Here is a 27556-nt window from a genome sequence, read left to right as displayed (position 1 = left end):
TGCGCTCACTTGTACGTACTGACCCTTCCCTGGCCCCAAGCTTGTGCCCAGGGTGACAGCGTGTCAGCCTCAGCGCATTGCCCACAAACATCCCAGTTAAACCCAGCAGGCTCTGGGCTAAGGAAGGGTCCCTGGACCCTCTGGCAGTAACGGCGAGGTGTGCTCTCGCTGCTCTTCTCCAGCCACCCCGTTCACCCGGTCTCTTTGGCACCATTTCAGTGTCCAAGGAGAAAGCCGTGTTGCTTCACGTGGGGACTGTCAAGTCTTGACTGTGCCAAGCCCCGTTCATCTTCTCTGTGCAGAGGTTCAGCCGCTGGCAGAAACCCAGGTGAGAAGCAGGAGAGGTGAGATGCTCCAGCCCCTGCCCTTGCTGGTGTGGGTCTCTCTGGTGGCAGATTTCTGTTTCACAACGTTTTAAAGAGAACCTTTTTTTTCTCCAGGATTTCATGAGAACGTGGGTTGGTGTGGGATGGGAAGAGGGACAGGATCGGCCCATACGTCGAGGAGAGGGCTGGCTCTGCTCAGAGCCTCAGAGCCGAAAGCTGACGGATACTGCCAGGCAAATACCTGCACACATCTGTCTCAATAAAGGGCAAATTGGCTTCCTAATGAAACATTCTCCTCATTTCAGTGACTGATGACTTCTTCATTTTTTTTTTGTATCTGATATCTTTCAGATGCAATTAATTTCTCCAGTCTTTTTTCTCTCCTCAACAATACAGCAGGGACAGGGGGCCAGCAGTATTACTATCCACTCCTCAGAAACACTTCTATTTGCAAAAGGCTAATAAATCCCCAAGATTCACAGTGATCCCTCCTACCCTTAAACCAAGGCATGTATTTTAAGCTCAAGCACCTCCTTCTGAGACGAGCCACTGCCCATGCTTTAGCTAGCACAAGATGGGACATGACACATACTGCTAGGCTACCGCCCAGCTCACCCCCACCTCAGGGACTATATGTACCTCTCCTGCTGCCAGGAACCCGTGGGTGTTAGTGTCCTTATCTTCTTCTGTCAGCATCTTTGCACCACAGGGACCAAACTGACTCCCACTTGCCAGCCTGTTAACAGGCAAGTAATACTCAGGTTGATTTTCTGATACGTAACTGAGGTGTCTGCTCCTACCTGAGATCAAAGAAGGACCTGCTTGCCCAGGAACTCACTAAGACCTTTTGTTTGCTTGCTTGTTTTTCAGGTCAGTTCATTAAGTTAATAAAAAATATTTTCTATGCCTACAAAATCATGCCTCATAACGGATGTCAGACACACTTCCAATATTCTTTACTTCTTCCAGTTGGAAAGAAACTGCTTGCAGTGAAGCCCCAAAGTATTAGAGGGGTGATCTATTCAGTTGGGATCCGAGTGTAGCCTTAGAAAACGAACCCTTGAAGTTCTGTAGATGTGAGGAGGGGCCTAAAGGATCCGGGATGCCAAGTTCAGGTCTGTCTCTGCCAAAAATATTGAAAAATTTAATTATTTGATGGGGCGATATTCCCTGTGGTCAACACTGAGGACTAAATTGAATGCCAGGGCAACAAACTGAAGTCCTTCCAGATTAATTTTCAGTGAAGGACTAGTCAGGAGAAGGATGAGCATCAAAATTGGCGCAGAGGAAGCTCTTCAACTCTGAATTGTTTTGAGAGACTCCACTTGAACCACAGTGGTTAGAGAAGACACGTAAGAAACCTTGGACTCTGTTTTCCCAGATAACTCATTGCAATGTAGGAAGAGATGCTCCTGTGTCACTCTGGTGGCAAAAACCAATATGACAAAAGCCTGAAAATTCTTGATTTCTGATTCAGTAAAAACTGGGAGTCTTTTAAGTGACAAGCTCTCATAAATAATTCCATCTAATGGAAGATACTTCGGTAATTGCGATATTTTAATTTCAGCCCTTTAAGTGCAGAGAATTCTCATTAGCTCTCAGTATTCAGGTACTGAAATGAATTTTCATGGACAAGAATAGCACACATAGTGCTGAAATGGTGGAAGTATGTTGAATTTATTCAGCATTTTATAAACAAAGACATTAAGTGACTCATTAAGCAGAACTGTCCATTCCCTTCTGGGTACAAGAAAGTTTTTATTATTCCTGTTTTTCAGGTAAATAAACAGAGGCAGAAAATAACTAGATCTGATCTAAACCTCTTCTTCACAAACATTTTCACAATGACTTTCTCTGTTTTCTAGCGAGGTTTATTTTAAAATGAAGCCTTAAAGTGACCCTGGGAAGTCTGACTTTCCACACCTCAATCTAACATCTGTGCAATATTGCTTTGACTAAAGGCAATAAAAACATCCAGAGGGGAGCTGAAATGCCAGGCTGGCAGACTGAGTACACGGATATTATAAATGGATAAAGCAAAATTTAAATTTCAGGGAAAAAGCATGCCTTTTCACCAACACAGAGAGAATTTTTCCCGCTAGCAATGATCATGGTTGTTCAAAGGAATTTGTGGTGCCTTGGAGAAGTGACTCTTCTAATTGCCATATGTTGCTAATTCTGAAACCAAGTCACAGAAATTAAAACATCCATGTCCTCAATTATTCCACTGGCACTGAAAGTGCTGAAGGAGGGGGGATATTAAAGCAGGGTGTGCAAAAGGAAAGCGAGTGCTTATTTTACGCTGAGCACTGATCTCTGTCATGAAGCAACGGGTCATAATGTCTCCGGCAAGCGAGGCTCAGCAAGGGTGGCATTGTGGGCAAAGCAAGAAGAGTGGTAACGTATCTTCCCTCTGATTGTCTCTGATTTTTAAGTGGTTTCAAAAATAGCTGTAAGCGAGGATGCAAATCCTGTGTCCTTCCTGTCCAACGCAGTTAAACGGAGCTGGTAAAGGTAAGACACTGCAGGTAAAGCTGATGGGAATGGGAAGCACCGATGTGAGTCATTCCCTCTATTTGCCTTGTATTGAATTACCAGCTCAGGGAGGCATCACTTGATTCTGTTTAAGGTAGAAATTAAACGTTCTCAAGACTCAACTGCCTGCTGGGCTGTTGTTTACAATCAACATGTGAGTGATAGAGAAGAGGACAGTCGCCAAAGCCGGATCTCAGCCAGCCCAGAGGCTGTGCTGTGCATCACTTTATCACTGCTGTGAATGTTTTCCTTTGGGGCTGTTTCAGACACGCTGCTTCTCCTTGCTTACACAGACAAGGCGCCACAGCTTGGTCGCCCAGATCCAGACATCTCCACGCCAAGGCACCTTTCTCTTGCCTTCTCTCATTGTCTTCCTTGACCATCTGAGCCTTAGAGGGTTTGCTGCTGGTTGCCTTCACTTCTCTCTCATCAGATCCAGCTCTATATTATCTTTTTTATTTGTTCATATAGTAACTTTCCATCCCCAGCCTCAATCACACTGCAATCCCTCTCTGAGGGTAGCCAGCCTGTTTTTGAAAACACCTCTCTTCTCCATCACTTACAGCTCCGACTCATTTTACCTTCTGTTTCCTGCACTGCTTAATTTGGAAAAGCATAGCTACAATGACAGGGCTATGACAACTTTATCATGCCAACTTTGACCACTCTATCAATCAAGCTTATACGAGGGACCTGAGAAGCATAGGTCACTCGTCGCTCACCCCAGACCCCTGAGCAGCACATCAGGGTCTCTGCAGCTGCAGTTGCTACAAGCACCAAGGCTGTTGGCTCTGCAAAAGCTCTTTCAGGGTAACTGTGAAACCATCTTCTCTGATCTTTTCTCCTTTTGCATGGAGAAATGCCTTTTTATATCGGTGCATGCATATGATACCAGGACCAGCTTTAATTCTAAAGGTAGAGTTCAAACCCTATTCGAGTGTGTCAAAACGTTTCACAGGCGAGGACCTGTCTGGGGCTTGTTGAAAAGGCATTCAGAAGTTCTGCTCTGCGGCACAGCTGTTGGTAAAGCAGGGATAATATAGAAGAAAAAAAGGGATTTGTCTGATCTTTAATGATACAGTCAGTCTCACAGCCTGAGAACAAAAATAAAGAGCCTGAACCAAACATAAAGAGGGAGAGGCACCAACCATTTGAGTGCTATTTAGATTATTATATTTAGAGCTTATTGGAGACCTTATTAAATACTCTTCCTCCAGAATCTCCCTGGTATATACCTGGAACACACAAGGAAAACCATTTAATCTTCAGCAGTGAGAGAGCAAGAGCAAACTAAAATAAGATACGCTGGAAGACAGATACTTCAAACAAAATGAATCAAGAGAGAATGGCAAGAAGATTGTGCTTAACTTTTAGGAGACAATTTATGTATATGTTTACTTATTTATTATGTGTGAATTAAAACGCTTAAAAGAAGTGGAACCTGGATCAGGGTTTGTTGAAGCCAAATCAGACAGGCTTTGAGTCATCGCAGTGAGACAGTGAAAGCTATACAAAAAATATAACCAGTAAGATGTCTGCAGAATTTAGAGGCTTTGTGCATATAAGGATACCTTACACGCTGTTGAAAGGTAATGAAAAGTACAGGGACCGAGCAGATGGAAGAACACAAGTTACAAAAACAACTGTAAAAACGTCGTTGTCCTGTAAGGAGTTTCTAATAATAGAAGCAGTCCTAATTGCCGTGAAAGAGCAAATCTTGCGCTCCTTGAAGCCTGCTATACCTGTGAGCAGCTGCTATGCACACCCTTGCTGCAAAAGCTGTGCCTTTTAGGACCCCTGCTACAGAATGAAGCCTCCAAAGCAAGTGGTAACACGCTGTGCTCTTACTTCTGGAGGTCCCTGGTTCAAGCTTCAGCAACTCACCCATGTCACCCAGGTGAAGGCTGACACAAAAGGATGGGGAGTTCCAAGCCGGGAGGTATAGGATTCTGCCCTTGCTTAAGCACACAGCAGACAACTAATCTTCTTCTGAGAACGATGAATTTGACAAAAAATGAATTTTTGGAAGGAAACCAAAAGCTACTTGAGGATTCATGTTATAATTCAATAAACAGTATTGACAGAAAAAAAAAGGGGAAAATGTACTATTTCAGTGTTTTCAAATAAACACTTGTTTTCTCTCTAGGAACTCTAACACATTTTGTTTCAAAATATTAGATAAAAACAACATGCTGAACTTCTGTTTTATTTCAGAATTGTCCTAAGCTAAAAAAGAAAGAAGAAAAAGGTGGGTTATAAGCCAAAAACGAAGCAAGGTGGTTCACCTCAGCTCAAACTAGATGTTTTATTTGCAAACAAAGTGCTGTAGGTCAACCTCAAATTAATTGCTTTGTTTATCTCGTCCCTGATAAATTTCTTAATTCATTCTTCTTGGTTTGACCAAAACACATTTTTTCCTTTGAAAATGAATTATTTCACTATGAAACTATAAACCCTATTGTTCTCCCAAGTGCAGGAGGAACGTCTCCAGTGGAAAGAGAGGATGAAGGAGAAATAGTGTCCAGCCTATGAGTGCTGGAAGCAGGAATGCAGGTCTTGCCATGGGCAGATGCATCTTCACGATCTTTGACCCCAGTTTTCCTGTGACAAGCACTAAGGGATGAACAAGAACAGTAGGGAGGATCAGCTTCTGCCTCTGCATCCCGGAGAGACCACACCAGCATCTGGGGAAAGCCAGGGCAGAGATGCATCACCCTGCTCTGCACCCCAGGGCTATCTCTGTATTCTGTATTGCTCTGCTGGGCAATTTCATTAGAATTAGGCAGAAACATCTCCAGAAGCACATCTATGCAAGTGACAGCTGACTCCTTGGTAATGACAGCTTTAGAGACAATTATGACAGGCAATTGTTTAATAAGAACTGGCATTTTTCATGAAAATAATTATATCGATGAAGTACGAGGACATTTTAGTTTCGAGCCTCTGGCTTTTCAGAGCTTTTTTCAAGCCCGTCTTGATGATTGACAGTCATAACTACCGTACCCTGACTAACCAGCTCTGGACTGTTCATACTCATGGCAAGCACTGTTTGATGTACCATTAAAATCTAATCAATGAAATCAGGCTGGCGTCCCCATAAACACAAATCCAGTGCCCATTTCAGGCAGAAAACCCACCATCAAACCTCAGAACTTCATCAGACATTGAGAGTGAATGTCGCAGCTCTCCGTGGCCCCGTACATTCACTCTCCTCCAGCTTTTCATGCCACCTTTCTACGCAATGTGCCATTGAGGGTCATCCACCTGCTCTGATCTTATTCTGGAACGTGCTTATCCAACATCTCTCCAGGCTCCAAACATCAAACAGAAGGTCAAGATTTCTCCCAAACACCAGTGCTTTTGTGAGGCTCAGCAGTTCGGTGCAGAGGTCATGACAAGAAGACAGCCTTGTTTTCTAGCATGAACTGACGGTGCCTTCAGAATACTTTGGCCACAAAACCAAAAACAAACAAACAAACAAACAAACAAATCTAGTATTGGAAGGAAGAAAGTTCATCTGGACTGAAACAAAGGAGAAGGGAACTGTCTTGGTGAGGGGCCCTGAAGAGCCAGGACTGTATTAAGCCTCATAGCTTATACAGAATAAAACTAAGGATAATTATGCTGCCACATCATTGATGTGCTACTTTAAAAGATCTCGTATCATGTTACTTTAGCAATTTCTGGACATTTTTTAACATTTTACATCTCATTACAAAACCTTTTCTACATTATAATTTATTGGGGAATTTCATCTCATTTGGTGCCCATGAGAAACAAGTGGGTGAGGGTGGGACACCTACGCCCAGCTAGGTTCAAACCAGCTTTTGGGACTGTAGCTGGATGGGCCGTCCCTGTAGCTCCAAATATTCTCATCCACTTAGTCCCTTCATCCAACACAAAGTGTTCATAAGTTGTAATTAATGGCAAAAACATGCTGTTCTGTTTGCAGACTCTGCCAATCAATGAATGGTAGAAGCACAGAGAATCCCCCGTGTCTAAGTGAAGCAGGTACATTGGATCATGAAATAAAGAGCAGAGAGACCTATTTAAGTGAGGGCAGAGTAAGTTCATCAAACCAGAGGTGATTATGTCAGGAAGCAGCAAGGGAGCTTCACTCAAGTATTTTTATGCTTTCCTGAGTCATCAAGGATGGCCAGGAGAAAAGGTAAAAATTAAGAGGATGTGTGGGACTGCAAGAGGTCCAGGTGAATCCTCATCCCCTGGCTATGCAAGGCCACACCGAGGTCTGGGCAGACTTAGGATCTGCTCAGGGTAAAGCTCAGCACCAGGCAGGAATCACCCAGTCCCAGCGGTTGCAGTCTGGGATAGCAGCGCACGCTTACACAGGGACAGGTAGGCACAGCATGGGCAGCCCTCACAGCGTGGGTGGCCCTAATTTCTGCTCTCCTTAGCTTCTTTTTCAGCCTTCCTTCCCTGTTGCTTCTGATTTTTCATCCTTGGCCACACAAGCTGTTTTGGGCCTGGAATAAAATATTTGGAGCTGCTACAATCGCAGCTCCAGGGAAGGTCCTGCGGAGTTGGAGGATGCAGGTGGGAGCCTGCGATGTGCCCAGAGCAGCCGGGCCAGGGACACTTCTCCCCATGTCCTCTCCCAGATCTCTCCCAACAGCATCAACACACAATGACATAAATAAGCCAGGTAGTGCTGTCACAACTTGCACTCCCCCTCATCGTGCTTGTTGAGCCACTGTTGCCATTTTGATGGATCTTTCTCTGCAGGGAGTATCAAATATCTTCATTCTCCAGGTATCACCTGGGCTCAGATTAGTCATTCTTGACACAGGCATTTTCCAGCGAAGCTTCTCCTACTGGGTGCAAAGTATTTGGATGTTGCCTTGCGAGATTTAATGAATTGCTTGAAGTCTGCTGTGCACTCAGGCTCCTTTACTCCTGAAAGGAAGGGCTGTGGGTGCAGCTCAGAAGAGATGGAGCAAAAGCTAACTGCGAATTGCTGGTGTCGGTGAGATGCTGCCACTCCCTCTCCCAAGGTGGAAGATGGAGCTAGACCCAAAACAGGATAAAATCAACAAATGTGAGCATGGCATAAACACCCAAAGGCTTGCACAGCCACTTGGTGTTGCTGGGGCGAAGGGTTTATCCAGCAGTCTTCATGCTTTGAAAAATAATTTCCTCCCCCTCCTTTTGGCCAGAGCAGTGATTGCTGTTTGTTGGTTTAGACAGTGAAACAGTGGGATATTTTGGAAAGAATGAAAAAAAAAATATCTGGGAACATTTCCATTTCCCTCAAATCTTGCTTAACTTGCTTTAAGATTTTATTAAGGACAAAGAATTGCGGACAATAAAATTATTTCTCTGTGCTGGGAGAGGTAAAGCAGATTGTTACACACAGAGAGAAGGGAGCTGACTGCTCTCATAAATAAGTCAATGTGTTACTCCAACTAGACTGGAAGCGGAATGACAGCTCCTCCAGATGCTGATGCTCTACTTCTCTGTGACCTTCGGTAAACTTAAGTTTGCTAAAAATACCCTCTAAAAGCACATGTGCTTCAGGGCTACAGAAACACTTGGAGCAGGAGAGGTTTTAAATGATCAGATTCCAGCTCCCCACTTCAAAACCCAGCTGTGTTGAGTATTGCACCTCTGCTCCCATTTAACGTGCCCAGATCTTCATCAACCACCTCCGCCGTGGCTGATGGGCTTTGTGTCCAGGGAGTGGGGAAGGCTGATGGAGCCTGAAGCTGCCTGAACCAAGGGTGGTGTGGGTGTGTGCCTGCTGCACGCTGGCTGTTTCATGAGCAAATCGTGGCTCTGAGGGGCTGCTGAGCCACATCACGTTATTTATGTTTCTAAGAGGGGTGTTTGCACACACACCCAGTCTCACCCTCCTCCCTCCCCTGCCTTGAGACACCGAAGAGGCGAGCACATGGCAGTGATAAAACACACAACGAAAATTAAAGACAAGAGGAGATGGAAGCCCATCAAATTCCAAACCAGAGCTCTGTTTTGGGAGGAAAGTTCCCTTGTTCCTCAAAGTGCAGCTCATGCGCAGCCAGTGACTACCCCAGCAGCCAGCAAGGGCATGTTGCCGTCCCTCCCTGAGACCCAACGGAGGAAGCAAATCAAGTGTCATTGAGACTCAGGTTCTTTCTCCTCTTTATTTGCAATTTGATGTCCGAGATGCATAAGGAAAGAGAAAGCATGCGTGTGACAGGGTGATGATTAATGCTTATCTTTACCCATGCAGAGAATAAGCTACCAATCAGCCACTCTGCCCCTATCTCTTTTTTAAAATGCAAACTAACATGAATGAAACAATAACATTTTAATTAGTTGGAAACAGAAGAGCTACAGGAGAATGAGGCTGTTGCAGCAGCCCGAGGTTCCCAAGCCACATGTAATTACTTTGATAGATTCCACACTAAAGGGAGAGTTAAACAGCAGAGTTTCCACAGCACTTTTTGCACCACTCTGTCTCTCCTTGCTTACAGTGATAGAAACCAGGGACAGCTAGGGTGGAAATGACTTTCCTTCCAGTGCAGCAAGGACAGCCTTCTGGGGAGTGGACCCAGCCCACACTCCAACCCTTCCTGGCACGTTACCTGCCTTGCATTAATAAAGAAGAAAAAAAAGCCCCACAGCTCCAAACCAGAGGATGCCCACAAAGCGTTAATCAAGGGGGACAGCATGTAAACCGTGGTGCAAACCTGGGTGTGTAGGAACATGGCCTGACATGGAGCTTCAGTGATGAAAAGAGGAGCTGGGTCGTATTGCCGGTGTGGCTCATGTCCCTGGCCAGGGAATGGGGAGGAAGAGAGGGAGCAGCAGCGGGCACCCACAGCTCGGAGCTGGTCACCCTCATCACTGCCCAGGGCTGAGCAAAGAAGCTTCTACATGATGAAGCAGGCAAAAAAAAATTAAAAAAAAAAAAGAAAGAAAAAAGAAAAGCAGAAAGGAAAAACTGGAAGTGACGCAACTCGTGAAACTTTTCACAAATATAACGATGTGCTTTGACTACAAAAGGTAACACAAGGTTTTCCTATTCAGCTATGATGCTAACTTGCCCCCTGGTGTGGTCCAGGGACGAATCCCTTTGTAGTCGGTTCCCCCAGGGTCACTGCAGCTGCAAGCCCAAATTTTGGAGAGGCACAGCCCGGACCACACGGTGTATTGAGGGTTTTGAGACGCGGCCTGTTGCCAACACAAAATGTGTCACCGTGAATCATCCGCGCACCGGTTTCAAAGTACAAAACTGTTCCCTGAATCATGGTAAAAAGCACAAATGTTCTGCTCTGAAAAGGGAAATTCACTTACTCCTTCTGGAGCCAAAAATAGGGAAAAGGTTGTGTAATTCATTTACTTTGAATAATAAGCATTTCAAAGTTATCTAAACAGCACTAATAACAGGGAAATCTCTGTTTATTTAATCAGTCTGGTTTTGCTGTTGATTGATGCTGGTGCTCCAGGCAAGCCTGTTTCATTCACCTGAAAACAATTTCAACGCAAAACTTTACCCAACAGCTGGGAGAGGCTGGCAGAGCAGCAGTCTCACTTCATATCTACGTTACTGCCTTAACTATGTGCTCCTAAAATACATCCCATTTTTTGTTGAACGCTACACTGTGAGCAGAAGGAGAAGCTGGAAGTGTTTTGTGAGTATGCCTTGGAACAAGCTGGCTTCTTAGGGGTGACCAATGCACATTTCATCGCTGATTTGTCCCATTTCCAGCCCAATCAGCTTCGCTGGCGCCAGATTTCTGACAAGTTGCAGATAGAATTATAAATGAAAAAGCCATGCTTATTTTCAGCTGAATTTCTTGATTCCCTGGGCGGTAACTCTGCTTTCCTCAGCAGCCTTTTGTGACTGGACACAAAAGCCCTGTTTTCTATGAGATCGCTTGTCTCCAGCAAAGCTGAAATGGAAGATCAAACGAAGGTATGAAAACTCTGTCAAAACAACCACTGTCCCAGCCTAGAAAGTAATTTTTCATGGCTTTTTCCTTGATGTTTGCTGGTAATAATTTTCATCAGATTTGTTCCCAGAAAGGCTTGGGGGATTTTCTCCCTGGGACTTTGGGCCAGCCCTTCACCATCGATGAAGAGGTCTTTGCCAACCCCATTCCGGGGTGATTCACAGGAATCTCCCCGTCAATTCACCATGGGTCCATGATTTAAACCAACAGATGTGTTGGTGTGACACACGTGCACCACAAAAGCAGCTTGGCAAGCTGATACGGGGTTGATGCTGGAAGTACTGGGCTCACCCAGCTCCAAGGAAGGAAACCAGCTTCACCCTGCCACAACACCAACCCCACGTTTGGGACCGGTCTCTGTTTAGAAGTGGAAGCAGCCAGTCAGGAAGACCCAGTGGTTTCCTCGCTGCCAAGACACTGACCTGAAAGGCCCCAGACACGGGCTAGCTCTCAGCAGAAGAGCAGCCACCACTCCTAAGGGGATGCTGGGTCTGAAGAGGAATAGCCAGTATGTCGATGCAATGGCTCCATGTGGCACAAGCAGGTTTTGCAAACAAGCTTGTGTGAGATTTGTAGGACAAAAATACAGGGAAATCTTCTAACTATTAAGGTTTTCCTTTAGTGTAAGGTACTGCGGTGTGGATCAGCCTCCCAGAAAGGAAAGATGCCCATTGCTGTAAAGGAATTAATGCCCAGAAGATCTCCAGCTGTGCTTTAATTTTGTATCAACGGTACCCACAGGCCACAAGGCAAAATAATCTCTGCAGCTGGATCGATACGCGTGGTCTTAAAAACAAGCTGCTCTCCGTTGTCACGAGAGTGGCTCAGGAAAGGCGTTAGTGCAAATCCGCATGGAAAACCAGGGATTGCACCCTGCCAGACACAGCCCCGGCAAAAGCCACCCCTCACAGCCATGCTGGTCCAGCCCTGTAAAACTGGGAAATAGGAAAAGTCATGCAAATCACCCAAACCCGCTCCTTCTCCTGAAAAATCACCTGCAATGCGAGGGGTTTTTTGCTGGATTTGAAGGCACGGCTCTGATTGACAGCACCAAGGGAGAGCGATCCTTCTCTCTTCTGGAAAGAGCTGAATTCAGCTCAGAGGCAGGGGCACCGGCTGAGCGGGGGCGAGCAGATGCGAGGAAGTCGGTCCATTCGCAGGCGTACGGCTTCTGTGCAAAGCTACAGCTGCAGTTGTAGAGTTTGAGTCAATAGTTGCTTTAACAGAAAACCAGTTTTGTTTTGCAGGCACAAAGGCCTCTTCTGTCACCACCCAGCAGGAGGTGTAAGAAACTGTCATTTCTTGCCCTGTTTCTGCCCTTGTCTCTTTGCCTGTACTTTTTACAGGCTGCCAGCGGATTTTTTATTGCTTTAGGGTTTTTTTTTGTTTTGTTTTAATTGAAACTGAGTAAATTACATTTTACCCTAATAATTGGTAAGTTCAACAGAGTTTTCCATTATTTCATGAGGAAGAAACCAGCAACCTTCAGAGCAGAAAACAGAAACATTATTTGAAATTGTTTTGCGCGAGAGGAAGGAGACATAACCTCGCAATGAGGAGGGTGGCCCCTGAGAGCCTTTAAAAGCAATTTTTTTCCTGGGCAATATTTAAGGGATGGAATTAAGCACAGCACTACACAATAGGAGAAAACCTCTAGAGTATACCCTGCAATTTTCCCTTTCCCAAACACACTTGTTTCAAAGGAATGAAGACAGAAGCCAGCTTTATTTCTGGCTGCAACATCACTATATGTGAGGTAGTCTTTCCTGAAACATCTCCGTAGATAAAAGCGGGGGAAAGAGGGAAAAGAAAAGCATTCATGAAAGTGGAAGACCTTCTGCATCGTCTCCCTGTGATGCAGCCATTCCCTGCAGATCACATCTCTCCATCCCTTTTCAGAGGAACTCAGGCTAGGCAGGGACTGACAGGGGTAGGAGACCTCATTTGCTGGAAGAGACAGAGCTGGCAAGCAGTAATGCACCTGGCATCTCATTCTCGAAATAAATAGCTCCTGCCATGCTTCATCTTCCTTCTCTTTTCCTAGAGGACCCCTAGCATTAATATCACTGGTGAACTAGATGCCTGTTCTCTTTTATAGAGGAGCAGAGTAGCTCCCTCGGACACAGCTCAGAGCTTTACTCTATCCTAAAGCCCTATCAATGCTTGTAACCTGAAATATTCCTCTTGCTTCCAGCACCTCCTTTAGCCTCCAGCCTTCCCCTAGTGCAGTGGGGAGCCACCCTAGACAGGGGGAATTTAAAGAGCAGGTTGCAAAGGGATTGCACCAAGCTGAAACCTCAGCGAAGCAGGGCAAGACTGCAGGAAGAGCTGATAGGACCTGATGGGATTTGGGAGGAGCAGGGAGGGTGCAGGCAGTGGAGTGGATGCTGAGCTTGGGCAGCTGGGTTCTGGGAGCTGCAACTTCTTCATGTTTTATTATTATTACCACCTCTCTGCCCTGGTCCCTTTCAAAAGTCTCGCTTCTTTGGATGAGGGTGGTTTTGTTTTCATTGGAAGCACTGCCCTGAGACACATTGTCAGTGAGACCCCTGTCTTGGTGCCGAACTGAGGGAAAATGCATCCATAATGGAGCTCTTGTTGGAAATTCTCTGAGCTATCTGCTGTTCCTGAGTGGAGTGTGTTTAGCAGTGGGCTGGAAGGTCTAATAGGCTTCTGCCATTTTCTTTGACTCAGAAAAATGGCTTTTGTAGCTGCTAGTGCTCTATCTTCAAACAAAACCCCTTTCTCACTAGACACTAAAGAATAAATATTTGCTTGGCTCCAGGACGCTCTTGGAAAACAACCAGCGGATCAGGCAGTGTTTCTGGCCGTGCAGCCATTGCGTTGACCTGTCTCCAGCTAAAGCTGGGCTGGTTATTCCCTTCCAATACCCCAACACTGTCCTCAAGCAATAGTCGCCCTTAGGAAGTCTCACCACTGCATAACTCCCTCTTAGAGAAAAAGAGGGGAGAGGTTTCCCTCCCTCTTTGCTACAAGAGGTTCTTTGCAAGCAACAAGTACACCAGTGACAGAGCCAGTACCTGTACAATGCCGCGGGGAATGAGTAGCATCACTCCGGTGATTATTTAGCCTGTGGGCTCTTTGGCACATAGATGGTAGAATTGTTTAGGCTGGAAAAGACCCTTAGGATCATCAAGTCCCAACCATTCACCTAACACTACCAACTCCACGTCCCTAAGTGCTATGTCTGCACATCTTTTGAATACCTCTATACACCATCCTTTAATGCTTTTTTGTGCAAAACTGAGTGTACAGGTGCCAGGGACTCAGGATTCCAACACACACAGACGTGGCTGTTTAGCTGCAATAGCCAAGGAGCAGTTTAGACCCTGAGATTTGTGTCTTTCCTTTGTGCATCTCAGAACTGCACCTCGACGGCAACCTGCAGAGCAGATGCCAAAACAAGTCCCAACACAAGTCACGGAGCCAACGTCCTGCAAAAGGCCCTTTGCATTATTCAGCGTGAGGGAGCCTGAAGCAGCTTCTCTGCAGAGATGGAGTGTGAGCCTGATCCACGGTGAAAATCAAAACAAAACTGATTCCTGTCTTGATAACTAATGGTTTTGGCCACGTTTCACAATACCACATTTCTCCTCCATGAAATGTGAACTTGGGCAGTGACATGGGCAGAGTGGGAGTGACAGAGAAGGACCAAGACAGAAGATCAGACACAAACCTATTAATAAAGTCCGTAATGAGGTGCTGAGCCTACGGCATTGCACCTGACAAATTTATCACACAAAGATACAAAGGAATAAACCAGCTCCAGATAATTGCAGGGCATAAGAATATGTTCAGCGTCATCTTAAACTTGGTGAGATTAATTTTCCTGACAGCTTGTTTAGAAGGAAAGTGGGCTATGTAATTAAAAGAAATAAACCCCTCACAGATGGTCTGTCGCGTGACCAGCAGAGATTACCTTTTGAAGTTCTTGCCTACATGGATGTCATAATTTCCCAGAGGTTTCTATCCCTCCAGCCCTTTCCTTTGGCCGTGGAGCCACGAGCAGGCTTTCAGGCACTGATTTTTTGCAAAATGGCAGTCTTAAATATAGATTTCTTTATTCAAATATTCTTAACACTTGCCTATAAAGCACCAAGCACAAATCAGCACTGTATAAACTGGAGTAACAGAAAAGCCAGGCTGTTAATCTTCATAATGTGCCTCTCAGAGGGGATTTCACTTGAATGTTATTTGCATTAAATATGATACTGAGTGCTGGATATGCAGTTATAAATAAATTAAAGGCCATATTTAAGTCAAACACTGTCCTACTGTTGACTGCAGACTCAAGCGTGAGAGCTTTTAACAGTGGACTGTACAAATTTGGTCGGCTGCCTGACTCACTGGAGGAAACAGTAGTGGCAAGTCCCATCTTGGTGCCTTGAGAAACTCATTTGGGGTGACAACTAATCCCCTTAGTGGGGTTTGTAGTGTCAGCCCAAACTCCAGTAGTGCTGGCTGTGTTGTGGACATTTTGGCTGGGGCAGAAAAGAGTATGGCTTTGCTGGAGCTGAAGTTCAGCAAAATATCTCCAGTGCATCAGTCTTTTCATCTGATGTATAAACATCTTCATTATAGCAACATAGTCAGCCTTGCTCTTCTGGCAATAAGGAAAAAAACTTCGTGCTAAACTGCACCGAGATTATTTTTTCACTTATTTTAGGCAAACAACTGAAAAAAACTGCTCCTGGCCTCGGAGTATATGAAGTGATAGATGAATTCCACTGCACAGAAGTCAAAGCGCTGAAGCTTTTGATGATGAAAATTAAAATCCCTGGAGTAAACACAGGTCGTTCCAGTGGCACAGCCATGACTCCTGTGGCACAAGCCCTGTGGGGAAGAGCTCTGAGGCTGAGCTCTCCTCCCTCTCCCTGGCATGTCCTGCCTGCAGCGGAGCTCAGAGGAGCAGTGAAGGTGCGAGCACGGCCGGTGGCATGGGTGCAGGGGCTCGGCTCACGCGACACAAACGACCTCTGCTTTCCACCCAATCCCTTGGCAGTCAGCGGCCCAAATTCAGGAGGAGATTTCGGGCGATGGGATTTGGGGCTTCGGTCCTGGGAAACACATACCCATCACCCTGAGAAATGTCCTGCTCCCTGCAAACCTTGCCACAGCAGCACAGCTGCCACACTGTGGTTTTTATAGAGGCAGATGGTTCAAAAACTACGAAGAAATGGGAGTTGTGCTGGCCCCCTTGCTCTGTGGTGTGGGAGGGCGTCACCTGATTTGGACCCTGGGCTGGAGGGAGGCAAGGTGGGAATGACCATCTTGAGCTGAGCACAGGAGAGAAGGGTTTGGGGTTCTTCTGGCTCGCTTCAGGCTTGGTAACAGCCGCTGGGAATAGTGCTATGTGTGGCCGAGAACAGCGTGGCAGCATGAACATGAAACGTCCCTCCACCCGAGGACACGAATTAGACCACAAATGTTTGGAGGAAGGTACACAATCAATGCAACGTCACACCACACTTCGGTGCCCTCCTGACTGCCTGGTGCTGCCCAGCTCACTAATCCATCTCTAACCCCCCAAGCAGCTCGCAGACCCTGCTGACTTATTTTTAACCAACCTGCTATGAAACCACAACCCCCTCCCCGTCCCTTTACCTTCCTCTCCCCCTCCCCACACTCTGCTTCTGGATTTTCTTCATGTCAACTGTGCAGGCATGAGGCTGTGCCTGTACCTCCTCTTGTGCTGCTGGGGATGGGAGCAAAGAAATTCCGTTGGACTTTAGAGGAGAAAAAAATGCATATCCCAAAGGGGCAGTGAATGTGACGGTTACTTTATTGCTGCTTTTCCCCAGTGTCTTTCTCTGCTGCAGCTCCTCTCTGCCTCTTGGAGCCTCAGGTATTACAGGATTTGTTTCCTGGCACAGCTTGGGCTCCAGGCAGGACCAGGACTGCCAGCCTGGCTGTGTGCCCTGCTCTGCTGGGCTCCTGCACTGTGATATACTTTCTAACCAAATTCCTGCGTATTTTTTTGCCCTTTCAAGGGATTTTCCATCCTGCAGCTCTCCTGTGCTGGTCAGGAAGCACCTGCGAGCTGCCAAAGCTGTGTGAAGGAGATCCAGCCTGGGGCAGAGTTTGTCCCTTGGGTTAGTGACTGCAGTCTGTTAAGTGTTTGGGGCACACACTCTGCCCCATCACTGTATCTTGACGTCAAATATCTATTTATTAGCTTGAACCTGTATTTTCCCTTCCTCCTACGGTGCTTTATCACACTTCACTCACTTGATGTTAAGGAATAAGTAAGTATGATGGTGTCATAAGCCCATGACTGACAGTAATAAAAAAAAATGAAACCTGGGCTTTGGAGAGGGAAACTCAATCCTGTGAGTTTCTCTTTTGAATGAAACGAGTATATTAAAATGTATAAATTGTCCCCATGAGGATAAAATGCAAGGTCTTTGCAGGAGGAATTAATAGTGATGTGAGCAATGAGCTAAACTTTCCCAGTGGCTGTATGAGCTGCATTTTTATAAGATGGTTTTGAAAAAATCATAGAATAGGAGGGAAAAAGCAGTTTAATTTGGTATTGAACATATTCAAATGGTTATGGACTTTATAAACAAGTTCTCTGAGGGAACAAGGTGATGCGACAGTCCTACCAGGTACTGAGACCACATTTATTCCATCCAGCACTGCGGACCTGCGTTGTTCTCGATTATGTTACAGTTAATAGGATGTGGCACTGCAATGACTGTGTTAATTAGCCCCTTGGAGTCCTCATCAAAAGTAGGGGTCTGCTGAGCTGAATGCCATCCTGCATCAAAGCGTTCACAGCTGATAGGCGGCAGGTCTTTGCTCTGCAAGTCTGGGTGAAGCTGATAAGTTGGGGGACCCCTTTCTTCAAGGTTAAAGGAGGAGGAAAATGAGATGGTTAAGGGATGAGATTGCTCCTCCTGCTGCTAGACAACATGCAAAGCCTTGAGCAGCAGAGCTGAGGCAGTGGGTGAGCGTCTGTCAGGCTGAGCCTGCAAGGGCTGGAGAGGACCCATCAGCAGGGCTGCGTTGCCTGGGAAGAGAAGGCAACCAGCTCAACACTGCATGGCAGAAACCTGAGCAAACCGAGTGTAACTTTCTCCTGGAGTCCCACTGCCTCCTCAGAAAACTGAGGTCCACACATTGGCTCTGAAAGCCAGTGTCTATCAGAGAAGGCAACCTTGTGTTAGCCCTTTCTCTTGCAATGGAAACCATCCTGAAGGCTCCAAAAGTCAGGCAAGTGCTCCAGGCAAAGGGACAGCAGGTTTTCACTGGCCCCAAAGAAACAGTACCTGGATGTCTTACGATATCTTGACACATGACAGTTCCAAACACACCCGGTGTTGGCAGGAGGCAGGCCTTGCTGGCACATCCTGAGTGTTGCGCTGAAGTGTGATCTCTCCTGGGGTCATTCAGCAAGTGGGAATACATGGAAAGATTAAACCAGAGCCACCCTGAGTCCCTCAAATGAAGGTCCTCAGGCAGTTTCCAGGATCCTGGGAGTCTCTTGATGGGCATAGCATGTGCTAAAGGAGCGTTTGCTTATGTCCTTTGTTTCCTCCGGAGCAGGAACAGATCTCTTGAAGCAAGATAAACCATTTGCTTTGAGAAAGGTAAACCATTCACTTCAAAAGTGCAAGCTGGCTCTAACAGCAGCGGCCCAAAATGTATTCTTCATTATCTACAGCGAGTAATAATTGGCAGGAAAGTAGCAAGGAGTATTTGCAAAAAGAACAACAAATGTTGCTGAAATGAGGCTATATACGCAGCCCTGTCTAGGTTGCCTGTTCCTCTTTTATATATTTAGGAATTCACTTGGCAAAGAGACACCTGGAAGGTTTTATAAAGGGAGATTTACTGCAGAGAGTTCAGCATCTGGGCAGATGTACATCTGCAGGCTGGGTGTAAACCGTGGAGGGAGCTGGCGGGCGGGGAGGCTGCCCGCGAGGACGGTGAGAGGCTGCTCCGCCAGAGATGGCAACACGGCCACAAGCGATGCCACCAACCCAGAGCACGTCCTCCAGCTTAGCTGTCACTCTGACGCCTCTCTGCTTTACTGATACTGAACATGCTTTTCGCTCTGTGAATGGCTTTATAGTTTAGAGGTACTCCCAGCTGTTTCATGAGCACTTTGCATAAAAGAGACACTTCCCCCCCCACCTCTTTCAGATAATGAAGATTTTATGAAAGTTTACATTTTTTCCTTTCTTTTTTTTTTTTCCTATTTCCACTAGGAAAATCTCATCTCTGATTTCTGTCTTCAACTGACATTTGTCTCTAGTCCCTAAGAACTTAAAAGCTTCAAAGAAACCTCACTGAACTTTCTCTCAAAAACCAAGTTCACTTAAAAAGATCTTATTCATTCTATCCATTTTTTTTCCTTGGGAGAAAAAAGCCCCCATGAAGCTGTGCCCAGTAGTGCACCTTCTGTGCTGAGAATTATTGAAGGGAAAAAGCCACAGGAGACGAGAAGCAAATCTCACATGCTCAAACCACTTGTGGGTGACCAGCTTCTCCAGCTGGTCAGAACTACCTTCTCCAGAGGCCGAGGATGAGAGCAGCGCTCCCTGGCGAGGGACAGCCCTGTCCTGCAGCAGCATCCTCTGTTCTGGCAGGAGCAGGGCTGGGGACAGGTTTCTGGTACCCCAGGGAGGGAGGAGGAGGATGGACCTCCACACAGAGAAGCACCAGGAAAGCACTTGGATACAGGGAAATAAAATTGTCTCACTGCTATTTGCCTCCCATCCATGGAAAACTGAATGACAGATACTTTGAATGCAGGAAAACACTGGGAACGAACCAGCAGCTCAGAGTTTTCTGCTACCTAGACACACTTAGTACTTCATCATCATCACCTTTTCTAAACCAGCCACAAGCACTTGTTTCCTGAATAACTCATCAGCTCAACTGATTTGTCATCAGTTTGGGGCTTTTTTTATCCCACACCTAAGGTGCTTTGAAATTGGACAGAAGAAATGGCAAAACGTGGGGGCTGCTGTTATTGGAGCATGATGAGTTAGCTGGCCCTCTCCCCTAAGAGTTTCGTTTAAGGGGAAAAAACTCCAAACCTTTCCAAGACATCACACCCTCACACAAAATGACAGAGCTGAGCTATTCAGCCCAGCCTGGGCAGGGGAAGGCACGGGTGCTTGGTGCCAGGCAGCCAGGCAGGCGAGCAGCATGAGGCCCCGTGCCCGTGTCTCACTCGGGTCCCTTCCCATGGCAGGGCTCATGCAGGTGCAGTTGTTCTGTCCCTCGTCCTCCGAGGCTGGTCCTGCCACCCTCCAGGCTGCAGCCTTGCAGGATTCACTCGTAATCCACTGCCGAAGAGCATCCCCTGCACTTGGTGCCATCTGCACCCCGGGAAGAGAGGTGGAAGCAATACCGAGCCATGCTCGAGGAGCTCCATGCTCCATCCACCATGGGGAGGGGAGCTGCTGGACCCCCGGCTGTTGTGATACTGGACGAGCATCACTCAGAGAAAGGCAGCTCTTCATGAAATCAGGAGAACGGCTTGGCCAGGTCCCCTGCTCAGACGTGTCCTTACAGAGGGTGATGCCAGCAGCTGCGACTGGACTCGTCTCAGATGGTCACACCAGACAAGCGACTGCAGGGTGCTTGTATGTGTACAGAAGTAGGGAAAAGGCTGGGAAAGCTCAGAATTTATGACCTGCTTTTCTCTGCCATGCCAAACTGAAGGTGAGGACACCTATGAGAAGGACGTGGGGTACGGAGATACGGGGAGGATGGGCATTGGAAACATCTCCAGCTTGACATGGCGCGTGTGGCTGATGCCAGAGAGCAACCAGACAGATTGGTAATGTAATAACCCAGCTTCATCTGCTCAATGTGAGCGAAAGGAGGGATGTCAGCGCTGGGACTGTTGGTTTTGGCGTCTGATGTTATCTGCTTTAGGGCTAGATGGCCGCATCGGTCAAACTTTCCCCCATTGTCAGCCCTGGACCCCACCACACGCCCCAGTCTCTCCACACAACCTTGCTCACCCGCTGTCCTGTACCCCTCAGCAAGGGGTAATTTCACAGTAAGGAAAACGTGATGGTGACACCATCGAAGCCCAAAGCACTCGCGGTGGGATGCTGCCCGTCACGCGTGCCTTGGGCAGGACACAGAAGCGTTTCTAAATGTCAGGAAGAGAAAGTGCCATCTGTGAGTCTCAAGCAGATGCTGCACAGAGACGATGGTAAAAGCCTTTAAGGGAGAAGAGGGGGGGAAGGAGGGAGAAGACAATTAAATAGCTGTTTTAAATGATCTGGAAGAAGATTAAAGGCAGCTACAGGTTTTGGGTTTGTTTTGTTTTGTCTTGTTTTGTTTTTTTCCTCTGGGAAGAGGAACCACTAGATTTCCTTCATCTCTTCTGCCTTTACAAAATACTGTGAAGGGGAAAACCTAAGAGCTAAATTGATGGGCCACATTTCCTTGTTCTTTTATTATCCCTCCAGCTGACATCTCGGGAAGGGGGAGGGAAAAAGAAATCAAGTGAATTAAAATCAATTGGGGAAAAAAAAAAAAAGAAGAAATTATGTAAGAACTGGCAAAACACAGCAGGCCGAGTAGTTATGTAAAGCAATGAACACAAGAGCTTATTTAATTTAGATCTAGCTGCAAGACGGACCATGGTGTAAACAGGCTGGGATTAGGCAGGCTGTGCCGTCGAGCACACGATGAACTAAAGCCCTGGATTCCCTGCGTGGTCTGCGGAATAAAAGGCAGCTTTTTAGGGATGCTCATGCCACCACAGATGGGCATCCCTGCTGGGGCGGGTGTCTCTCTCCATCGCTGTGGGAGGGATCCAGACACAATTAAATACCAACATCTTCATTTCCTTTTCTACCTGAGGGGCTGGCAGCACCATGATCTGGCAGGACCCCTTTCATGGGACACAGTCCTGCCACAATGGTGCTGATTTGTTGTGCTGCCGGAGAGGTTAGCAGTGCCCAGGCGTGGGCTTCTCTGGTGGGCAGAGATGCTGGGTGGGTAGCCAAGATAGTTTTATCACCCAGGCCCAATGGGTGGGATTGTCACTGCATGGAGCTGCAGTGAGTGGTTTAAAACAGTACTGTTATTAAAAGCCATAGCAGAAATTTGGCTGTGACCTAAGGAAAAGAAACCAACTTCAGTTCCTCTAGTCAACATCAGTATAAATGCGGGATTCCTGAACTGAAGCCATTGACTAATCTTGGACATGATTTACCAGCAATCCTGGAGAGAATTCAGACATTTGGTTTTACGGGTTGCTATTTTCGTGTACTATAGAGAGATGCTTGACATGTTTATTGACACAGCACCACAGATCTGCCGGTGGGCAGAGCCCAGCCGTCCATAGCACCGACCGTGTGCTGTCGTGACAGAAAACTCATCGTAAGCCCCCTCTGAGGTGCTCCTCACCGCAGGAAAGTGTAAGGGAGTGTTTGCAACGTTGTGCATGGAGTTAATAACTTTGTGGGCATCTCAGACAAATGGGAATTGAATAGATGTCCTTGGAAGAGTGTGTAGAGAGCATGGCAATGCTGATGAGGCCAGGCTGCACCTTGGTCCTTCCTTCCTGTCCCCTTCAGACCTGAGGCTCTTTGGCACATTCCTTTGAAGGCATCTCAAGAAGAAATGGAGAAGAAATAAAGCAGAGGACCTCCTTGGGCAAGCGGTTGTTTCATGTGCAGAGTTATTTACGCTACAAATCATCTGAACTATGAGCAGACTTCATAAAACATAATAAACAAGCGATCTGGAGGGATAGGCGAGCTGCAGCCACGCAAGGGTGGGCTGATGAAGAGCAGAACCGGAGCAGCTGTCCACCCAAACCCGTGAGGAGCTCCAGAAAGGTTCCCAGTGTGCTCCCCAAGATGTTGCCCTGTCAAATGAGCAACTTGGAGCTGAGGGAGCTGTGACAGTTTACGGAGGCGCAGGGCCTGCTGCCATGCATTTTAATAAGCGGGTTCACACCAGCTGTCCGTGCACACAAAACATTAGCACTTGTCAGACATATCTACCCAGGCATTTGCCATAACTTAGGGGACATTTTGCAGCAAAGCCATCCATGCCAGCAGGAAAACATGTTCCTCTCTCTCCTGTGGATTATGGGGTGGCAGAGAGCTGCCCCCACCCAGGCTCCCCTTGCACATGTGCCCAATCCTGAGGTTTTAGGTTGAGGAGTTGCCTGACTCTGTGTGCTGGGGCTGATGGTGCACCAGGATCGTAAGTATTTCTTTCAGCTCCCTCTCTTTCCCCAGGTCCATTAAGGACCTCTCCAGAAAAGAGGTACGAAGGTAAGAATGTGAAAAGCAATAAAGGAAAATCGATTTGCACAGACGTTTGGCCATTAAAATTCAGACCTCTTTGAAAAGCAGGGCTGAGAGTGTACGATGCTAACAGCACACAGGGCTGCACGTGGTGGGTTGGGACACTCGGTGGGCTCCTGTTTCGGGGGAGCTGGCCCCAGAGCCAACAGCAAGGCTGTGAAGTAGCCAAACCCACAGGTTATCAACTTGCAAGTGAACAGGGAAAACATCTCATTCTGCCACGGAGCTCTCCTATCTGTTGCTGCCACAAAGAGTAGCTTTTAAAACCTCCTCCAGCTGAAGTGGCATGAAAATGTGAATTTACGTGTAAGGGGATGGCTTTAAGAGGTGTTTAATTTATGTGGAAAAAACACCTAAAATTTGGTCCAGTGTGTTTTAGGGGATGTCTGACAGTTCAAGTGTTAACTAGACCTAAATAATGTGGCTATAATGGACTTACCCCCGCTATCAAATCCCATGCTGATACCAATATTCAAACCAGACGTCCCTGACTGACAGAAGTAGTAGGCAAACTTGGCAATGAAGAACACATAATAAACCAGATTCACAGGCTGATTTAAGCAGCTGCAAGGATAGTGACAAATAAAGCTGGGAAATAGTACTATTCTAAAGAATTAAGTATCAGAGGCCACACAGAGCTCATGTCTCAACGGCACGATGTGAGATGTGCAGTGCCTGGTCGTACTGGTCGTGGGGACACCCTGCAGAACATCTCACTTATTGCTCTTCCTGCTTATCAGTATGTGCTGCACTGAGCAACCTGTAATTACTAGAGGAATATCAGTAATTACTTCTTACACTATTGTGGAGCTTAAGTAATATGAGCAAGAATCAAATATGCTGAGCGTGGTTTGAATAGTTACTCTTTTTTTCTTATTATAAGTGAACCTGGTTGTTCACACAGAGTCTAGTGTCACTCAAGAATGCCCATTAAAACTTAAATATTCAAAACAAATACAGAGGAACTTTCGCAAAATCAGAGATGTTAAATTAATACACTCAAATATTCATCCTGGGAAGCTTGTTCCAGCCCAGGAAGGAGCGTTCTCCCACAATGATTCCAGCAGAACCATAACTCACACTGGGCTGAGTCTATAAATGGTTACAATTGCTCTGTTCTGGGACTGGCTTTCAATCAATCAACAAATAAAACCTCTCGGAGAGCTAATGGCTTCCAAAAAAAAAATCCCAGTTTGCTTTAGACAGTTTGCCAAACAGGAAGAGGAGTGAAATATGTTGACTGATTTATTACAAGTGATTTGCCAGCTCGAGCAAGTGCATCATTGCTCTGCTTAATTTAAAGACAGAAAATGAATGCAGAGATGCAAAGACCTGCTCTAAAGCAGCTTCAATCCACTGCGAAAGACCAGGGCTCCAGATTTCTGACCAGCAAGACCTTTGCGCGTCACTCTCCACATTACCACTGCCCTTTCGTTCACAGGTTTTCCACTATTTGTCTTTTTTTAAACCCCTGCACAGCTTACGGCGTGAGAATGTCCGCTCACACGCTGTGCAATGGTTTCCATTAATGCACTTCAAACCTGACTCGCAGCTGCTTTGCTTATTCACTCTGGAGCCTTCCCCAGTCCAGGGCCCTGCATCACGTTGTGTGCTGCTTCCCTGTGCTCGGAGGAATGGAGCGAAGCCATTAAACAACCTTCCTATCTTAGCAAATCTACTTTTGTAGCCAGATCCCCTGAGGAGGAACAGTATGGTAGGGTTTGGGGCTTTTTTTTCCCCCAACAGCTGCCTCGTTTTTACTTTTAAACTAATTCACAAGTGAAACAAAAAAAGAAACAAAAAACAACATGAGGAAAAGCCCACAGGTGAACTTCACATACTGTGCATTTGCGTCTGTCTACTTCTTACTTGGCTAACAGGATAAAGTATAGCCTGAATAACAGCAAGACTGTAAAATACATCGAGAATTGTTTAAACCGTAATCTCCAAAGACATGTCTAGGAAATAATCACCTGGTTTTAGCCCTATCATAGTAACAATGAGCATCACTTTAATCCTAAGAGGATGATGATTGGAAATAATGCATTTCAGCCACGTTGTTCTCAAATCAGATGGCCCACATCTCCTTAGAGAGTAGAGAATTTGGGTTGATACACTGGGCTGCCACTGACAAAATCTACAAAGCACCTACGGCCACCACCATCTCAAGATGAAAGTTAGGTATCGAGGCAAAATGCAGAGGGAATCCAGGGCTTCTGTGGGGGCTGGATTTTGGTTTATGGGAGCAGTCCAAGGGGAAACTTGGAGAGACATGTTTAAACTTCTACAGGCTCTGAGCTTAAATCGAACTGCATGTACCCTCACCCCCTTTTAGTGGGAGAAGTGGTTCTGATCTGTTTCCCTTTAAGTTCCCTCCCTTTCACTGTGGGGACATCTCAAAGGCTTTAGTACCCATGCTGTTTTAAATTCTAACGGGTCGCTTATTAAACCCACCTGAAATTCATGTTCAAAATGAAAGATTGAGAAGCTACCACACGCAAGCCTGGCAGCAAAGGGACGATGGAGATCGGTGCCTTGCTCTTTCTGTCTCTGCTTCCATGTCTCTTACATTTTTCAAGCCTAATGCTCCAGTAAACAAATGCCTCAACCCCTCAGAGCACTAGAACACAGCAAGTGTTGATGCTGAAATCCTTTCCACGCACGGGTGTGTTAGATTAAGCAGTGTCTGGAGAGCAGCAAAGCCTTTCTGAAGTCAGGAAGGGGCTGCTAGTTAAATCAGCTATGGATTTCCCCAAAACAGCAAAAATACCAGCCTCTGGCTTTGAAGATGCAGTTTGTTTTCAGATGCCTATGCTACACCTTGTTCCCAAAACTTTCTGAAATTAGGATCTGTCACTACACAGAGGAAAGTGGCTCTGGATCGACCCAAGAAACTGGCAGAGGGGGGGAGATGATTTTATTTCCCTTGATCTTGCTGGCTGCTTTCCAGCAGAAGGAAAGGAGATGCAGAAGATGCAGAGAAAGGGTGGAGATTTGTGGGTTTTCTGGCGATGAACTGCCACATTTGGGGAGGACCCAAGCATCCCCAGTCCGAGACGGCAGCCAGCCGGCAGAGTGGGGCCCGGCTGCCCCGGCGTCTGTGGCACATGGGGGTCCCAGTCTGGGACAGCCTGGGCTCCGGACACCAGTCGCACCGGGAGAAGAGCTCGGGGCGGGGGGGGCTGGATTAACCACGGTGCAGGATTTACCCCCGTGCAGGGTCTCAGCCTGGCGCTGTGGGGCAGGAGGGGGTGCAGGATAATGCACAGCAAGCGGAGCTGAAACACAACCCCCCAAACAACCCTGCCTGCCCGCACCCCGAGCCAGTCCGCCCCATCAGGGCTGCCCGGGACACCCCGTTTCCAGAGCCAGTCCCCCCCTCCCAGCCTCTCCCTCCTGCCCTGCCCGTCTCACAAAGTTTGGCCATTCGAGCCCGCGGAAGGAGGTGGCTGCTTAGGGAGCCCCAGGCACCGGGATCCTCACCTGGATGACCGTCTTCAGCGTGGAGGCATCCACGATGGTAGTGCAGATGAGGGAGTCAGGATCCTGGTCCTTGCCGTAGATCTCCCCCATGGTGAAGATCATGGGGATGGCGAGGAGGAAGGAGGCGATCCAGATGCAGCTGATGAACTTCTTGGTGCGGCTGCGGGACATGATGCTCTTGGCTTTGAAGGGATGGCAGATGGCCATGTAGCGCTCCACGCTGAGGCTGGCGATGTTGAGTGCCGTGGCGTAGGTGCAGGCGTCCCGGAGGAAGTAGTAGCCCTTGCAAACGGCCCCCCCGAAAGCCCACGGGTGGTGGACCCAGATGAAGTTGTAGAGCTCGATGGGCATGCAGAGGAGGAAGATGAGGAGGTCGGAGAAGGCGAGGCTGGCCAGGTGGTAGTGCACGGTGCTCTGCAGGTTCTGCAGCGACTTCTTGCGCACCAGCGTGTACGCCGTGATGGAGTTGCCCACGGTGCCCACCAAGAACAGAGCCAAGTAGATGACGGTCACCATCACTTTGGAGTAGATGTCGGTGTTGACATCCAGGTCCTCCTCGTCGGGCCCTTTGGGGAGCAGGTCGGAGCGGTTGGAGGCGTTGGCATAGCCGCTGGGGTGCAGGGGATGGGGGCCGCCCGGCACGGCCGGGGTCGTGGCGTTCAGGTGCATCCCCGGGGCCGGGGCCGGCCCCGCCGGGGGCTCAGCACCGCGCTCGGACCCGCCGCCGCGCCCCGACGTGCCGCTGCCCCCGGCGGGGAAACTTGGCTCGTTTTAATGCGGCGGGGAGGAGGCGCCTGCCGCTCCCGGGCTGCCGTGCGTGTGCGTGTGTGAGACACACACACCCGCACACACACACACACACACCCCCCCCCAGCGGAGCAGCCTCGGCTGTGAGCAGCCCGCAGCTCCGGCTCCCTCCTCCCTGCAGCTCCCCGGCGCC

The 27556-nt window shown here is 47.4% G+C and overlaps 1 protein-coding gene across 1 annotated transcript in view; it reads right to left on the bottom strand.

The window, feature by feature from the left end:
- NTSR1 (neurotensin receptor 1) overlaps positions 1–27285 on the bottom strand; it is a 56612-nt gene extending 29327 nt beyond the window's left edge. The window contains exon 1 of the mRNA XM_009950022.2: positions 26617–27285. Within this exon, the coding sequence (XP_009948324.1) occupies positions 26617–27285 (669 nt within the window). The remainder of the gene's footprint in view (positions 1–26616) is intronic.
- Positions 27286–27556: the final 271 nt, after the last annotated feature.

Source organism: Leptosomus discolor, chromosome 17 (assembly GCF_034619465.1).
Source record: "Leptosomus discolor isolate bLepDis1 chromosome 17, bLepDis1.hap2, whole genome shotgun sequence".
Classification (NCBI taxonomy): domain Eukaryota; kingdom Metazoa; phylum Chordata; class Aves; order Leptosomiformes; family Leptosomidae; genus Leptosomus; species Leptosomus discolor.
The sequence above is the reverse complement of the archived record's forward strand: the minus strand, read 5'-3'. Positions and strand labels throughout refer to the sequence as shown.